General features: G+C 37.0%; 1 protein-coding gene across 13 annotated transcripts in view; it reads left to right on the top strand.

Annotated features, from left to right (window-relative positions):
- Positions 1 to 18,611, top strand: part of SPEF2 (sperm flagellar 2) — an 87,107-nt gene that overhangs the window by 27,053 nt on the left and 41,443 nt on the right. For 10 of the 13 annotated variants that reach the window (XR_008975116.1, XR_008975117.1, XM_057431115.1 and 7 more), the window contains exons 11-23: positions 198 to 414; positions 532 to 662; positions 885 to 951; positions 2,715 to 2,788; positions 3,592 to 3,695; positions 4,540 to 4,787; positions 6,176 to 6,284; positions 6,807 to 6,964; positions 10,075 to 10,235; positions 11,694 to 11,821; positions 11,915 to 12,053; positions 15,519 to 15,656; positions 18,026 to 18,186. Coding sequence is in view for 11 of the 13 variants with exons in the window: in XM_057431115.1 (XP_057287098.1) it covers positions 198 to 414; positions 532 to 662; positions 885 to 951; positions 2,715 to 2,788; positions 3,592 to 3,695; positions 4,540 to 4,787; positions 6,176 to 6,284; positions 6,807 to 6,964; positions 10,075 to 10,235; positions 11,694 to 11,821; positions 11,915 to 12,053; positions 15,519 to 15,656; positions 18,026 to 18,186 (1,835 nt within the window). In the remaining 2 variants the exon portion in view is untranslated. Of the gene's footprint in view, positions 1 to 197; positions 415 to 531; positions 663 to 884; positions 952 to 2,714; positions 2,789 to 3,591; positions 3,696 to 4,539; positions 4,814 to 6,175; positions 6,285 to 6,806; positions 6,965 to 10,074; positions 10,236 to 11,693; positions 11,822 to 11,914; positions 12,054 to 15,518; positions 15,657 to 18,025; positions 18,187 to 18,611 lie in introns of those variants that run through there. The other 3 variants (XM_057431112.1, XM_057431111.1, XM_057431120.1) reach the window with 3 other exon arrangements.

Here is an 18,611-nt window from a genome sequence, read left to right as displayed (position 1 = left end):
GAATATCAATGAATGCCTAATGATTATGACATAATTAAAGTTTTTAACAAGTGTCTATTCTAAAAAATATTTTATTACTTGGTAGTATTCAGATTTGGTTATTGTATGTATCCAGTTTGTGTATAAATACGTATATCTAAAAAGATGAAAGACAAGGAATATTAACAAATTATTTGGTAATTTGTCGTTTGACACAGAGTATGACAGGGGAATGGTGCCCAGATGAAGAGAACAGTGAAACCAAACCTCCTCTTAATAATAACATGTTGGGTCATGTGCTTCATAGACTAATGGAGATTTTCTATCCTCCAAAACCCATTTCTTCACCTGTATTTCCTCCATTTCCTATCAAGGGATGTATTTTGGGAAAACCTTTTAGTGGAAAAACTACCTGTGTAAAGTTTGTTGAAAAAGGTAGAGTGGGTTTGTTCTGTTTATTTGTTCTTTTGTTTGTTATTCCTATAATTCTTTATTTTATTATCTAAATTTTAGTCTTTATTTGCCTTAAAATCCCTCTTTTTTGTGTATTAGTTTGCAATATTCAGGTACTATCTGTTGATGGTTTGGTTCAAGAGGCCATCCAAGCTTTTCTTAAAAATGAAAAGAAAAGTGAAGAAAATATGATTCCACAAGAGGCAGAGAGATCTGGGGAAGAAAATGAGGTAAGCAACTTCGTTGATTTTGGTTTTGGCTCCTACAGGGAGATGAGCATGAAGTATGTAAGGAAAAAAGCATGTTTAAATTTTTTTTGATAAATTTCAAACTTAACTCTAAGTTTTGCCTTAAAAGAGTTCAAGAGTCAGCTTGAATTAACAGGCTTGTTTTTCCTGTGATATGTAGTTTCCTTTCTAATCCGTTTTGTTTCATAACTGATCAATGTCGAGAAGAACTTGCCACCACTGGATGTATTAAAGAATCTTGAAACAGAAATACCTATCAATGGAAGCGAAGGTGGGTATATATTTTACTTATATATGTATAGGTACATGTAATCTTACTAGATTTAAATGACAATTCCCCTTTCTCTTGTACATTTGAGGTAATATTCATGAATTCTCAGTTTTCACAGTAGTTTCTGTTATGAATTTCCTGTTTCCACACATTCCTAGTGTTTGGGAGCATCAAATGCAGGCTGCTCCATGAAAGAAAGTGAGCTAGGTGACAAGGACAATAGCAAAGCAGGAAGTGCCAACATTCAGAAACAGAGATTGAGGATATTCATTGATGTCAGAGTCACTATGAGGTCCAGAGACATTGATCAGCTTCAGTCTGATGCTGTTCACCTTCTTTACTGCAAGGGCACGTTGCTGGTTCATGGTCAACTTGTTCTCTTCCAGGGCCTCCAGGCCCTTCTCTCCAAAACCGATTTTAAGAGGGTTGACAACCAGCTGGTACTGAAGGCAGGGGAGGTTCCTCACCAGAGGCAGGACTTTGCATTTCCCTTTGATGAACTTCATGATATTTCTGTTAGCCCTTTTCTCCAGCCCATCAAGGTCCCTTTGAAGGGCAGCACAGCAATCTGGTATATTGACTGCTCCCTCCAGTTTGCTGAGGGTTGACTGTCTCAGTTGTGCAGGTTGGTAATGAAGATGATAAACTATATTCGCCTTACAATCCACACTTGGGCTACACTAGTGTATCACACACCACTGATCACTGTCAGCTGCGCTTCACACTGCTGCTCACAACCCCTGGAGTCTGGCAGTTCAGCCAGTTTTGAGTCCATCTCACTGTCCACTTACATTGTCCATATTTCATCAGTTTATCTATGAGGATGTGAAGGAAGACAGTGTCAAAAGTAAACGTAAACATCTTCTCATCAACCACTGAGCCTGTCACCTCACTGTAGAACACTGTCAGGTTGTCAGGCATGGTTTCCCCTTGCTAAAGCCATACTGACAATTCCCAGTCATCCCCTTGTCATTACAGTACTTGAAAATGTTTGCATGCTTGTTTGCTCCATCAGTTCCTAGGGACTGAGATGGTGCTGACTGGCTTCTGTGTTTCCAATGCCCCCTTCTTGCTTTGAAAAGTGAAAGGCAGCTACACTCTTCTCGTCCTAGGAATGTCCCCCAGTTACCATGACCTTGCACAGATTATTAAGAGTTGCATAGCAATGACATCAGCCCTCAGCATGTGTGGGTATATGCCATGAGGTCCCATGGACTTGTGTATTTCCAGTTTATGTAAATGTTCCTTAAGCTGATCCTCCTCTACCAATGGTAAATCTTTCTTGCTGCAGACTTCTCTGTTAGTCTCAGGGGCTTGGGATAACTCAGTCTTTTGCATGTCTCAACTGGCACACATTTTTGCTAGATTTCCTTTTGATGTGGAGGGACCCATAAAATCCCATCATGTTGCCCTCCTGACTGGGCATAAGAAAAGGCTTTTCCCTCATGAGAACTATCCAGCATTGTAACAAAGTGCCTAGAGAGGTAGTGTAGTCTCCATCCTTGGAGATGTTCAAGATCCCACTGGGTAAACTATTGAGCAGCCTGGTCTGACCTCATAACTGATGCCACATTCTGCAGAAAGTTGAACTCAAACTAGGTGACTTCCAGAAGTTGCTTTCAACCAGAATTAATGATCTTGTGATTCTAACAATTATATATACCTTCTGTATTGATATTTTTCAAAGAATAATAATGAGGCATATACTTCAATCAATCTATACATTAATAGAATTGTCAAACTTTACAATGTACATATTTCAGGCAATTTTCCTGTCAGAAAGGATCCATCTTGGCAAGAAATTAAATCAGATAACAGTCAAGATGACCTATCAAAGGTTAGTAATCTAATTTTAGCTTCTACTTTCTAAAGATGCATTAGTTAAAGTGGCTAAATTACTGAAATGGTGACATCCTTTTATCATTCTGAATTAATTAGTTGACCTCCCTGCAATTATTTTCTATTTGAAATATGAAAAGAGTTTATTATGAAAAATTATTCCTTTGCATATTGTTTAGAGTTGTATGTATTGTTAAAGTTCTATGTCTTCTTGTTAAGGCTTGTATTTATGTAAGATATGGTATTATGCCATTTCTGAGTTAGTAAAAATGTGTTTCTTATCTTGCTGCTGCCAAGCCAATAGATCATTCATCCCGTGACAAGGTTTCTTTTCTTTATGTTGAAAAATACTGAATTCTACAATGGTATCTTTGACTTAATTGCTTCTTGGAAAACACTTCAGAAGCTCAGATATAATGGAATCCCTCTGGAATTAATGCCGCTGTATGAAACCATCAGTGGAATTACTATATATGAAAATCAGAATAAACTAAGAACCAGGACACCTAACTTGTTGTTTCTTGGCCTTTATATCCTTTGTTTCTCAACCTTGTTTCTGCCTGGCATTTTCATGAGTGTAATGACGTAAATCATTTGGAGATTGCGCTTAAACTGGGTCTTTTTTTACATCATTTGAAACTACTTCTCCGTAAGAGATAATAAGAAATGTTAAATATAAACTAGTAATGCAACTAATTTAAATAAATAGTATGTGATCTGTAAAGTAGAATTATACTCTTTTTAATAGTGACTGTTGTGAACATTCTGAGCAGATTAATCTTATACTGCACTCTTCCACAGCTATCTGTACGTGCCCAGCTTGGCGCTGCGTCACAGAAATTGTTGAAGAAAGGAGAAAGTATTCCTGATGAATTACTAATTGATATCCTATTGGAGGCCATTAAGTATGAAACTGTACAGCTTATTTTCCTCAGTTATTTAGAACTTAGTTATCCAGCTTGTATTCTAGATTCAGATATTTATATTTTTTAAGTTTTTTTTTTTTAATGCTGGAGTCTTCTAATTTGAAAGTGGAGCTAATTAGTGGTTAGTATTCATTTTATGCTAGTTGTAGAATGCTAGCAGTAGAGTATGGCCCTAAATTTTGCAGACACTATTGCATACTACTGAAGGTAAGTGAAAATATACATCACTATCACATAGTCATTAAATATAACTAATGTGAATATAAATGTCTTTATTTCATTTATTAGCTGGAAGCTATTCAGCATGGGCTAGTATTTATTTTTTTTTTTAGGTTTTGTGAAATGAGTAATCCAAACATTCATACTTTAGCAGATATGTTACTTATCTTTGTCTTGTTTGGCAGAAAATTGTCTCAACTACCTAGATGTGCAGTTAGCACTTAAATTCCCACATGAATATCATTTCAGTTATATTACTCCCATTAGTATATTTTAAAATTATGAAATAGATTTTTTCTGTTTGCTACTTCAGTACAAATGTACTGTGTAGTACAAAATAATGTAATTACACCTCTGATCATAGTCTGTGGAGAGAGTGGTTTTGAAAGCTTTTTTTCACTTTTAGTTAGGCTTAATGTTATTTTTCAGATCTAGAATCCATTGCTCTACAGTTCAGGATTTAATGATGTGTGTCATATTCTCTATTCAACAGGATATTTAATATACTGAATTCAGAATGAGACTGCTAGGGCAAGCTCTTCCTTAGGTGTTATTATTATGCTATCAATTCACTGTATAAATCTGAAACTTCATTTATTTTTAGACAAATACCACCAGAGAAGGGGTGGATTGTGGATGGTTTTCCGATGACAATTAATCAGGCAAAGCTATTTGAAAAAGCCTACACCGGCATTGATCCAGAAGCAGAAGATGTAAACTCTGTAAAGCTCTCACTTGTTGCAGATCCTAGAGCCCCTGATAAGCCTCCTGCTACCTCACCTGCATTTGATATTTCTGTGTTATTGGATATTTCAGACACAGTAGTACTGGAACGTGTGGGTAACTTGAAGTGTAAGTTTCCAACTACTTTTACCAAGGTAAAATGACAAGCAGATTTTGATGGTTGTAAAAGGAAAGTAAAGATGTTTATAGTACTGAAATATCTAAATTGTAAGTACTTGCAACATAACAGCAAACTGCATATTTTAATTAAAATACTCAATTATAACAGTATCTGTCTTTTTCTCTAAAAATTATGAAATTAAAAATTGTTTAGCTTTCTTGACATCTTTCTTCTCCATTTGCAAGTATTTTTTCTTCCAGGAGATCCATTTGGAAAGGGATGAAGAAAATGATAAACAAACAAATGTGCCAGCGTTAATTTGCTACTGATTACTGCCTTTGCATTGTCTTCAATTATTCAGTGAACAACCAGAAGCTGACAATTTTGACTGCAAAAGCAAAAACATCAAAAGCTTTTTGAATGATGTTTCACTTCAAGACCACACATTTTTAATTGTGCTTACTCACCTTGGCAAAACATAGGTTATTTTCATGAATTGTCCAAATTATGAGAAGATTCCTCTCCACTGCTTTCACTCCAGGGCTTACATGGCACATAGCTTGAATTAAAGCACCATTACCTTTAGCTTTTATCAATAGGTAGGAGTGAGGATGAGGTGAAATCATTGTTAGCTTTTATTAACAATGCAGTGAAGATGAATGTATGGACATCTGAAATTCTTGTTAGACCTTGTGTTGCCAAAACACTTTGAAAATGTGATAATAAATGATATAATCTCAGAAATCCAAACAGAATTGATTTCATAAAATGTAATACGGTTATAGAAAGAGTCAAAAGATCAATTAAAAAAAAACCAGAAATCCATGAAAAAGGGCTTATTTCTAATCAATGAAAGGCTTTTTTAAAATTTTGGAAAGACTAAGAGAGTGAGAGAATACTTTGTCTTCCAATGCAGTGAAATAGCTGCCCACTGATGTGAACAGAAGTAGTTACTTCAAGGATAATTCAGATTAGACCAGCAAAATACCTTCTAACTGTTATAATAGATAAGCCTAAAATAGTCCACCTGCAGGAATGTTCCCCCTCTACAACTGGAGATTTCTATGACTGAAAGAATATATCTGGAAATGTTAGATGATCTTAAATGTCTTTTCCAACCCTAACCGTTCTATGAGTCTATGATTGGCTATGCGTTTAAACAGAGGAAGAGGCAAGACACTGTCTTCAGGTCCTTTCATGCTCAATTTTATATCTCTATCATTTTCTCTGACTTTTCCTTTCTTTTAAGAAGTTTGGTACCTAGTTTTTGCATGAAGAAATCTAGCATCATGGAACACTGAAATTTTTATTTTGATAATTACCTTACTTGGTGCAAATAAGTACCTGCATAATTGCTTTTTTCAATATATGCTCATATGTGCTGTTTTCTACACAGCAGATAAATCAAAGCTATCTCAAACTGAACAGGAGAACAAAAATCAAAATCCAGATTCTGTAATCCTGGAGGAGAAGATTGACTTCAGCAGAGACAAGGTGCTACACAGGTGCGTTATACAAAGTACAAAGAAGTTGCTTCAGCCAAATGTTTAGGCATGTAATGAATCGGAATCTCATATGATAGTACTGGCGTGCATAATGTTAAGAATTTGCTTAGGAATTTCTCTAATATGAGGCCTAAAGAGTACATTCATTTTTAGCACAATATAAATAATCCTAGAAGATAAGAATTCAGGTGTTTTGTTTTTCCAGGGTATTATTCAAAGGAGAGGTTTTTTTTTTCACATATGTATTGCATGAACCATATGTATACGCATACGTATATGTATGTATCTATGCATACATATATCTGACATCTGTCATGGATCATATAACTGCTCTTCTTTTTTATTCCTATCTTGAAAATGAATGGGCTGATGTGGATGGAGTGTTATTTTGCAAAAATATTGCCTGGATTTGGTTTAGTGTTAAAATAGATGGTCTGCTTTTTCTTTTGTTTATTGTTTTAGTAAAATATTTTCTTTCCATTAGTTAGATTTTAATTTTATACATTAATGCGATTTTTGTAGAATTTCAGGCTTTCTAGATACCTGGCCAAAATTAGAGAAATGGTTTTCAGTCCATCACAATCTTCTAGTGAAAGTCAATGCAGAGACAGAAGAAAGCCTTGTGTGTGAAACGGTGAAGGAAATTATAATACAGGAAATTTTCAATAAACAGAATAGAAGTAAGTTTTCCTTTTCCTACTTTTTAGAAGACATTTTTCTTTATAATTAAAACTAATACTAATCTGTAACTATATGGAAACATATATTTTACTGGCTTTGAAAGAATTTGGGAATATATGAGTCAGTGATAACTGTCATGCCAGAAATTGGAAATTCTCTGTTGCGATTTTACTTTTTGAGAGAATATGAACCTGTTTTGCAAAATTGTAAAGGTAGTTTGAAAAAAAGAAAAGAAAATTGTCCATTTTATTTATTTAAATTTAATGATGTAAAGGATTAGTGAATTCAGTCCTTTCTTCAATATATGGGATAGCATAATGTTGTAAGAAAGATGATAATGACTACCTTGTCATTATAGAATCATAGGATCATAGAAGAGTTAGGGTTGGAAAGGACCTTAAGATCATCTAGTTCCAACCCCCCCCTGCCATGGGCAGGGACACCTCACACTAAACCATGCCACCAAAGGCTCTGTCCAACCTGGTCTTGAACACTGACAGGGATGGAGCATTCACAACTTTCCTGGGCAACCCATTCCAGTGCCTCACCACTCTTACAGTAAAGAACGTCTTCCTTATATCCAATCTAAACTTCCCCTGTTTAAGTTTGAACCCGTTACCCCTTCTCCTGTCACTACAGTCCTTAATGAGGAGTCCCTCCCCAGCATTCTTACAGACCCCCTTCAGATACTGGAAGGCTGCTATGAGGTCTCCACACAGCCTTCTCTTCTCCAGGCTGAACAGCCCCAGCTTTCTCAGCCTGTCTTCATATGGGAGGTGCTCCAGTCCCCTGATCATCCTCATGGCCCTCCTCTGGACTTGTTCCAACAGTTCCATGTCCTTTTTATGCTGAGGACACCAGAGCTGCACACAATACTCCAGGTGAGGTCTCATGAGAGCAGAGTAGAGGGGCAGGATCACCTCCTTCAACCTGCTGGTCACGCTCCTTTTGATGCAGCCCAGGATACAGTTGGCTTTCTGGGATGCAAGCACACACTGAAGCCGGCTCATGTCCATTTTCTCATCGAGCAACACCCCCAAGTCCTTCTCCGCAGGGCTGCTCTGAATCTCTTCTCTACCCAACCTGTAGCTGTGCCTGGGATTGCTCCGACCCAGGTGTGTGACCTTGCACTTGTCATGGTTGAACTTCATAAGGCTGGCATCAGCCCACCTCACAAGCATGTCGAGGTCCCTCTGGATGGCATTCCTTCCCTCCAGCATGTCAACCAAACCACACAGCTTGGTGTCATCGGCAAACTTGCTGAGGGTGCACTCAATCCCACTGCCCATGTCAGCGACAAAGATGTTAAACATGACCGGTCCCATCCCCGATCAACACTCGCTACTGGTCTCCAGCTGGACATTGAGCCATTGACCACAACTGTTTTTGTCAACTTATAGTCATCTATCATCATCAGCTTAAAAACATGGATAACTTGGACTGGTTTTTGCATGTGTTTTGGTGCATTTTTTTTCCAATTTTCCTTTTAATCATTCAAAAAGAAAGAACCACCTAAAGAAAGGAAAAATGATTACATACCCAAGGGAAAAGATACCTCAAATAAGCTAGAGCTAGTAGACTTCTGAATAATCATTTTTTTTTCTCTGTAATTATTACAAGAAAGTCTTGATGTGTCTTCTACCACCCACCCCCCCACCAAAACCAACAGCAAACAAACAAACAAAACCTGTAATAGCTTGAAAAGCACTCCTAACAGTTATAGCAGTAAAAATTTAGACCACTGCTCCTACACAAGGAGTTCCAGTTCATTGGCTTCTGCTGGAGTCAGTGACAGAATTCCTGTTGATGCAAATGGAGTTGAAAATTTCTGGTTAGAAACCAGCTATCTTGCAGAAGTACTTTAAGGACTATTTATGTGGAGCAATAATCCCTGCAGTCAGTTAATAATGCCTGATTTTGTATTTATGTTAATAGATTCCAAGCTGTCCTTCACTATTAGGTTTGTATAGGCAGAACAGAGGTATGAGAATATATTAATTTGTAGCATTCCAGGAAGGACATGGTAAGGCTAAATCCAGAGAATGCAAAATATTTAGCAGAAGCTGAAGCACTTGAAATATTTCATGTGGTCAACAGTTTTGTTCATTTTATAAATTTAAATCAGGAAAATGATAGCAGTTTTTCCATTAAAGCAAGACTATTTTTCAGAGGCAGATTTGTCACACTTAAAGTAAAATAAAACAGCTCTACTCTTTAAATATTAAGCTTCCTTCAAACAAAAAGGTAAGGCTGTTCCAACAGTGGTTTAATGCAAGCCTGTTTATTTTCTTTGTGTATTTTCAAGCAGCAGCAAAACTGGCCAGAGTTCATGCTCATGATTCTGAGCAGATAATTAATGTTAACTTAAAAATCTAGTTGTTGTAGGATCCTTCTGTGGTCACTGAGGAGAAGCTGGTATCTTTCTCAACATCAGTTCAGATCTTAGGGTTGAATCATGCTCTGAAGATGCTGATTACATTCAGTATTGTTTTGCTATACGATAGGTTAGCAGGGTTAGTTTTTCACTTGTTTCTTTCTCTAACATGATCTTTTCTGTCTCTTTTTTCCCCCATACATCATCTTTCATACTTCTCAGCTTCTCATCAGAGTAAGGTGTATTTTCCATATTAGGCCAGATTTAGCTCAATTTATCTGTTTTTTGTTCAGTGTTTGTTTTTGTTGATTCGCTGTTTCCCAAGTCTAGCACAGAAGCTGTGTTTACAACCATTCTTTAATTAAGCAGGTAGTCCTTGAAATTATAACAGTGACAATGAATCTCAGAATTGTATCAACATCACTGGCTTTGGTTTACCTGGTAAAGAATTTGTTATGTATATGCATATATAATAATTCATTATCTTCCTGTTTTCCTCACAGTGCTGGTTTTAGAAAAGTATCAGTCCTGCAAAATATAAGCTTAAATGGAAAGTGATTTTATAACTTTGGCATCACTGATTTGATTTTTATCTTTCTTGATGAACAACCCCTAAATAATGAAATAATTAATCTGTTCCATTATTTTGAACTAGTCACTAGCATAGATGTCTAAGTCTTTTTACTGATACTTAAAATACTTTTGAAGTTACTAATTGTATGTTCATATAACAAGGATGTGCTAAAGAAATATCACCAGAAAAGATTTCACCAGCTGACGTAAGTAATATGGGTACACATACCCAGGAAGACCTGCTTCCTCCTATTCTTGTGGAACTACCACCAACTGAGCCAGGATCAGATGAATGGATTTATGTAGATGAACCACTCCCCAAGGTACATTAATTCATGATTGAATGACTTAAATATCAAAGTATATATTTTTCTCAGTAATTTATGCGTATTCTACCTGAATCTTTTGTCTATGTTCTTTTCTTCAATATTTTTCAATGAAAGTTACACTAGTACTGTATTATAAATATTGAAAAATACAAATAATGGTTGCTACTAAAATATATGAAATAAGGAAACACATTTTTAAATGGTGATTTTTTTTGTCTAAATTCTTCACAATGATGAACAATAGCACATGGATGCCAATTTAATGATACTTTTTAATACTATGAAATACTAACATATTGTTACTAGGTCAGTTTCCTGCCTCTGACAGGGGCCAGTTGTGAATCTCTTAGAAAGAATGTAAGAATGGGGAAAGTGTGCACGAATCTTTCTCCTAGGTTACTTTTTTCTAACATGTTTTCCCCTGGGACATCTTCCTAGTTTCCAGTGATCTGAAATTTAGGGGTTTCCTGAGATACTTTTAAATTTGCATCTTTGTGTACTCTCAGAAGAGTATTCTTCCATGATTATGTCTAGTTGCTTTTTTTTGAAGCAATTTACATTTTGGTTTCCATGATATAGCTTGTATAATTATGTTCATTCTGGAAAAAAAAATCTGTCTCTCCACTTTAAACCTGCTGTTTGCCTGGGTCATTTGATGATTCTGTTTTCTTGGATCGTGACATACAACGAATAATAATTCTATATCACCCTCTGAAGGTATGCAAGATGCGACAGACACCTATTACATCTTTGTTTAATTCAGTGTTTCTTTGCTTCTTCAATATAGTCATAATCTGTTTCATTGACCTCATGTGGGCAGTTCATATGTTTAGTCATGATTCTTGCCCTTCTGTCTGTTCTACTGTAAGTTTTTTGAGATGGGGAGCTGGGACTACATGAAGTATTTGAGACTCAGATTTCAAGGCTGCTTAATGTTGCTTTGTATTTTGTTCTGTAACTCATTTCTTAATATTTACCAGTTTTGCTTTCATGACTGCAGCAATCTAATATATGTTGCATTTACTCTAGTCATGGGCTTTATTTTGTATTTCATGACAGTCAAATGTCACTTTTGCAACACTATAGACAGTTGGCATAGGTTTCTACCAGCTTTAGCAGTTGTGTACCATCAAATTTTGATACTTAAGTGCTCACTTAGGATCTTCACTTAGTTTTTGAGCATTTCCAAAACCACAGATATTGGAGTATTCTGCTGGAATTTCTCATGTATTTTGAGTACTTCCACTTCTTCCCAAATAAATCCATGGATAAAACTATATGTTGGTACAGTGTCTATAATCAGTTATAAACAGTTGTAAATCACAAGAAATACACAGCAAAGAAAAACTGTAATATGATTTCATGAGATAATCTTATATTTGCTAATGCTACAGTTAAATGGGTTGCCAAGAAATATATTGATTAATTTTTATGTTTTTTAAAAATTCACAGGAGATACCTGGTTTTTTAGTACCTTACTGGGAAATGGTAGAAAATACATATATGAATACCATCAAAAGTATACTTAGATGTCTAAGAGATGAACAGCATTCGGTGATTTATTACTTAGCAGATGTTAGGTAAGTAGAAATAGTAGCTAATTACAGTAATATTAGTGTTTCCCAGGAGCATACATCTTTTAACTCCAAAATCATTTTTACCATAATTTACAGAAAAAAATTCCAAGATTATTTGAAGCATCCTGATATTAAGCAGGAGTTTGTATCTCTGTGGCAATCAGATTTTAATTCAATTGCTGATGACCTGCGAGAAGATGAGGAAGCAAAAGCAGAACTACACCAAAGAGTTACTGTAAGTAAATAGCAAAAGTTAAAATATTATTTCATTGTATATAGAATCATTGAATCATAGACTAGTTAGGGGTGGACAGGACCTTAAGATCATCTAGTTCCAACCCCCCTGCCACTGGCAGGGACACCTCCCACTAAACCATGTCACTCAAGGCTCTGTCCAACCTGGCCTTAAACACCACCAGGGATGGAGTATTCACATCTTCCTTGGGCAACCCATTTCAGTGCCTCACCACCCTCACAGTAAAGAACTTCTTCCTTATATCCGATTGAAACTTCCCCCATTTAAGTTTTAGCCCTTTACCCTGTGTCCTATCACTACAGTCCCTGACGAAGAGTCCCTCCCCAGCATCCTTACAGGCACCCTGGAAGGCTGCTATGAGTTCTCCATGCAGCCCTCTGTTCTCCAGGCTGAACAGCCCCAACTTTCTCAGCCTATCTTCATACGGCAGTTGCTCCAGTCCCCTGATCATCCTTGTGGCCCTCCTCTGGACTTGTTCCAACAGTTCCATGTCCTTCATATGTTATCTGAGTTGGAAGCTGCCAGCTGTGAATCCTGAAAAAACAAATTTCTCTGATATCAGCTGGAAAATATAAAAATCCACCCCATTTTGTGGTGTGTGAAAAATTCCTCAAAGGCCTACAGCCTAAAGGGCATCCAAGGCTTTGGGATCATGGTCCAGCCTCAGAATCACTGTTGATAAAATATGCTTGAGCAGCCCATCTCTGTTACGCTGTCTTTCAGTAATTTCTCCATTTTCTGTCTTACTCCATTGCTATCACCCAACATAGTCAGTCACTGTGGGTTAGGCCGCACTACTTGTCTTGTTCCAAATAGAAAAGGACACATTCATCCATTTTTTCCTTTTTTTTCACCATCTTACTACAAGGAAGCTGATCCATTTAACACTCTTCTCTTCCTGCTGCCTCTTATTACACAGAAGTCTGTCACACCATTTCCATGCAGAGATGCAGTGGGGAACAGAATGGTTGCGTGCATGTTGTATCCTTAATAGATCTTCAGTGCTGTCAGTAAGCTACATACTGCTGCTATCAGATCTACTTTACTGGTTGAAGAGTCCTTAGTTATGAAGAATGTTGAAAAAAAAATTGCATGAAGTTATCCAAATTAATTGGAAGAATACTGAAACTCTGACATACTCAGAATTTTTCTAATATTTTTTCCCCTTTCTGTGTTCTTGTTGTAAGTGTAATAGAAAACAATTCAAGTGGGAAATTGTTGGTGCAGTTGAGAGCTTAGCTATTCGTATTCTTGTATCTTTGTCTAGCTTAGATAGATCTCTGCCTGAGGAAAGCAAAACAGCCTACACATTCATCTCATACCTTTTATTATTCTCTCTGGCACATTTGTAAAGCTACTTCTGTCACCATTCTGTAAGAACATGACTCGTTAATCAGTCTTTCACAATTATAACAATGAAAAAAAGCCCCAAATGGGAAGATGCCTTATGCACAGGCAAAAAAAAAAAAAAATTAATAATAAATATGAAAAAGATATTTAAGTTTTCTTTCATAGTTATTTCTCATATTTCATAGAATCATAGAATAGTTAGGGTTGGAAAGGACCTTAAGATCGTCTAGTTCCAACCCCCCTGCCGTGGGCAGGGACACCTCATGCTAAACCATATCACCCAAGGCCTCATCCAACCTGGTCTTGAACACTGCCAGGGATGGAGCATTCACAACCTCCCTGAACAACCTATTCCAGTGCCTCACCACCCTAACAGGAAAGAATTTCCTCCTTATATCCAATCTAAACTTCCCCTGTTTAAGTTTGAACCGGTTACCCCTTGTCCTATCACTACAGTCTCTAATGAAGAGTCCCTCTCCAGCATCCTTGCACACCCCCTTCTGGTACTGGAGGGCTGCTATGAGGTCTCCACGCAGCCTTCTCTTCTCCAGGCTGAACAGCCCCAACTTTCTCAGCCTATCTTCATACGGGAGGTGCTCCAGTCCCCTGATCATCCTCGTGGCCCCCCTCTGGACTTGTTCCAACAGTTCCATGTCCTTTTTATGTTGAGAATACCAGAACTGCGCACAATACTCCAGGTGAGGTCTCACAAGAGCAGAGTAGAGGGGCAGGATCACCTCCTTCAATCTGCTGGTCATGCTCCTTTTGATGCAACCCAGGATACGGTTGGCTTTCTGGGATGCAAGCGCACACTGCCAGCCCATGTTCATTTTCTCATCAACCAACACCCCCAAGTCCTTCTCTACAGGGCTGCTCTGAATCTCTTCTCTACCCAACCTGTAGCTGTGCCTGGGATTGCTCCAACCCAGGTGTGGGACCTTGCACTTGTCATGGTTAAACTTCATGAGCTTGGCATCAGCCCACCTCAGAAGCGTGTCAAGGTCCCTCTGGATGGCATTCCTTCCCTCCAGCGTTATCAACTGAACCACGCAGCTTGGTGTTATCGGCAAACTTGCTGAGAGCGCACTCAATCCCACTGTCCATGTCAGCGACGAAGATGTTGAACAAGACTGGTCCCAACACTGATCCCTGAGGGACACCGCTCGTTGCTGATCTCCAGCCAGACATTGAGACATTGATCACAGCTCTTTGTGTGTGGCCATCCAGCCAGTTCTTTATCCACCGAGTGGTCCATCCATCAAATTGATGTCTCTCCAATTTAGAGACAAGGATGTCGTGTGGGACAGTGTCGAACGCTTTACACACGTCCAGGTAGATGACATCAACTGCTCTACCCCTGTCCATCAGTTCTGTAGCCCCATCATAGAAGGCCACCAAATTGGTCAGGCAAGATTTCCCCTTAGTGAAGGCATGCTGGCTGTCACCAAGCACCTTGTTGTTTTTCATGTGCCTTAGCATGCCTTCCAGGAGAATCTGCTCCAGGATTTTGCCAGGCACAGAGGTGAGACTGACTGGTCTGTAGTTCCCCGGGTCATCCATTTTCCCCTTCTTGAAAATGGGGGTTATATTTCCCTTTTTCCAGTCATCAGGAACTTCACCTGACTGCCATGATTTTTCAAATATGATGGCCAGTTGCTTAGCAACTTCATTTGCCAGCTCCTTCAGGACCCATGGATGGATCTCATCAGGACCCACAGACTTGTGCACATTCAGGTTTTTAAGATGCTCTCGAACCAGATCCTCTCCTACAGTGGGCCCAAGGTCTTCATTCTCACAGTCCCTGCGTCTGCCTTCCAAGACTTGGGTGGTGTGGTCAGAGCCTTTGCCAGTGAAGACTGAGGCAAAGAAGTCATTGAGAACCTCAGCCTTCTCCAAATCCTGTGTAGCCAGTTCTCCCGAGAGCTTCCTGAGGGGGCCTACATTCTCCCTATTCTGTTTTTTATTTGCTATGTACTTGTAGAATCCCCTCCTGTTATCTTTAATACCTCTAGCTAAGTTTAATTCTAACTGGGCCTTAGCTTTCCTAACCTGGTCCCTAGCTTCCTGGACAAAAAATTTGATTTTGTGTTTCAGGACTTAAGAGATCTTCTTTGGAATATTTGTGATAACCGAAGGGAAGCAGCAGAGCAGGAACGTACTGATATCATGAATGATGGCTGGTTACCAGATCATAGGGGGATTGCAGTGAACCATTTCTTATCACTTATGCAGGTATGGATCTACTATGGAGTCTGCAGTGGGTGAGGACAGTGACTTAGGTTTGAAGGACTTAAGTAAGCTGCAGAGCAATTTCATATGGTTGGATCCAAATAAGTGAGGGATGGAGAATTAGATAAGCAAATGTTCATGCCTCCTCTGAATTTATCTAGAAAGCTAAAAGACGAAACGTAGACATTCATACAGTTAACTGTTTAGCAGGCAGAGAAGGTTAAGAAAAACACTACTGTTTTAGTCCAAGCCTTCAAGCTTTTAATTGGTAGTGTATAGTCTTATTTTTGCAGTTTTATCAGTCCAGTGAATCATCTGAATTTTGTAACATGTATGTTACAGCTGTTTATCCTTCTGTGGTTATACTGACATCTACTCTTAATTTACACATTCCGTCATTCAGTGTAGGCCCACTTGCTGTTAAGGTTGTCCTGTGTTTCCCGTATCACAAAATTATTGTAACTGTACCAATGTGGCTTGAAATTTTACCTACAGACTGAAAAAAAAATGCAAGGAATGGTTTTGATTATGTGATGTCATTTTTTACTCTTAAGAAAACCTGTTCCAATATGACCCAGCTTTCACATCGCTAACTTAAAGTTTTCAAGAGACCATCTTCAATTAGTTGATTCACCCCTCACCCACATGAAGTCCTTCCTTTCATTCAGCCTGATGTGGATTACTTCAGGTCCTAAAGTAAAGTAAGATTTCCCTGTGGCTGCTGTTCTAGGTGCATAATTTCAGTTTAGGGCTGAACTGAACTGGAATAGACCAATCTAGACTAGACAGACTTTTCTGTAAACTCAGGGACCATTGCATGAAAGTTTTGGCAATTTTAAAGAAGACAATGAAAACAGTACTTTAAACACATGCCACATGAAGCTACTTTAGCTGAAAAATCAGGCCTAATCATCTTAGGGTGGGCTTCCTGCCCTTTAATTTTCAGTGTCAGTTTTTAATAAAAAAGGGAACCACTCTCTTATCTCATGAATATTGTGGTAATTTAGGTAACATTTCTGAAGTAGTCAGTTGCTTAGGCGCTATCATAAGAGTCTAAATAACACCCTAAATAAAGACTTAAGGCCACCAACTTAAAAGAAGTCAAAATATCAAGTAACTGCTGACCAAGTATTTAAAAATGTATCTTGAATTATGTGCATAAGGGAGCCAAAAGTAATATTGTTGAGCTTAAATCTTTTATTTTTCTACTTTTATATTCTTATATAATTTTGCAATCCTTATTCTCTTGTAGCCGAATTTCATGGGCACATACAATGTGGTCCAGAGTAGATTCACTATGAATCTAATTTGATCTGGCTTCTGTGGATATGCAGACTAACCATTTAAAATTACAAATACATATATTAAACATATAGAAGTTTAATAAAGAAAAATGCGAAAGAAAACATTTTTAATTTCTTTACTTTGTATATACTACATAAAATAAAGGAGCTGTTAATGCTAAAACAACAGAAATAAAACTCTGATAACTAAATCTTTACGTTATGGCTTTGTTTGAGCAACAGCCAAAAATAGGCTGCTTTGGTGTTGAGCTCTCCATCTCTGGGTTTTTCTGTGGGAAGTTACATATATTCTCCAGGTGTCTTTTGTTACTGTGTGAACACATAGATTTTTATAAATGCCGTTTATCAGATTTCTTTCCACCTTTCTGTGTACACACAATTATACTAGAAGATATTTTCTCCTTAATTTATGGATAAGTTTACACCACAAAGGTTTTATCCTTCGTTTTGTGAATGTGGTTTTGTGCATTTTCCCATGAATACTTAGCACTGTTTTGTCAGTTAGAAGCTAACGCCATACTGTATCAATAAATCAAAAGCTGACAGGTGTGAAATGTTTTTTGAATCTTCTTCCAAGATGATTCATTTAAAGATCTTCAATACACTTAGGTCTGTTGATTTTTTTTGGTCCAGCAATAAAAAAATCTATTGCTTTTAAAATTTTCTCAATCGTTCAACCCTTTGTATGTTATGCCATTAAGGATTTTATTTCTTTTGAATAAAAAGATCTATATAATTTATTGATGTTAGCATACTTACTACTATAGAAATATATACATAAAAGTATGTTTTAATTAAATTTAATGCATCAAACATTATTTTTAAAATATTTTTTCCTGTTCTACCAATTTTATTAATCCTTAAAACTACCAGTGTGATGACATTATAGATGCAAATAGAAGTATTTTGAATGCACTATAAATTTTCAAATAGGGTTGTGTCTGTTTGCTCTCCCTCACACTCTTATGATTTAGAATCACTTCTATTATGTATTTAAAAATGTAACAGAAGTTTTTTTTGTCATGTTTTGAATTGCAGTATTTCTATCTTTTTTTTTTTTTTTTTGAGGTTGAAGTGGATCGTTTTCAAGATACAAAGAGACTTCTTCATGATTATTATAGAGCAATGGAAGGAAAAATCCCAACTGAGTACAGTCAAGATTTTACTAGGATCCCATTGGTAGATATTACGGATTCAGAGCAAAAGGAAGATCAAAACAACTCAAGAAGGTAGAAATACATTATTAAATTATACAAATATCAACAAATATATTGTACTGATAGTTTTGTGGGTGTATGGGGAAATATGTGTGTGAAATAAGAATTTTTAAATAGGGATTATAGTAAATTCATGAGTCTTGAATCATCGTGTATGTTAAGTATATAGATTTTTTTACTGATTTACCTATGTAATTTTCATTAACACATCTCAGAATTATAAAACATTTTAAAAGCTGCCTTAGAAAGGCATCTGATGTAGAAAATTTTTCTACTTCCTCTGTGCTGCTGATAATTTTCAGCATAATCTTCTCGTAAATAAGTTAAATATTATTACAGAACTTTAAAAAGTTTAAAAAATAGGTAATTAAATGGGTTATGTAATGAAAAATATAAATCAAAGGAGTCTTCAAAGATGCATGCTATATTAGAAGTTA

Source organism: Pezoporus wallicus, unplaced genomic scaffold, assembly GCF_028554395.1.
Source record: "Pezoporus wallicus isolate ANWC-B61680 ecotype Strahan unplaced genomic scaffold, APGP_CSIRO_Pwel_v1 contig_8692, whole genome shotgun sequence".
Lineage (NCBI taxonomy): Eukaryota > Metazoa > Chordata > Aves > Psittaciformes > Psittacidae > Pezoporus > Pezoporus wallicus.
The sequence above is the reverse complement of the archived record's forward strand: the minus strand, read 5'-3'. Positions and strand labels throughout refer to the sequence as shown.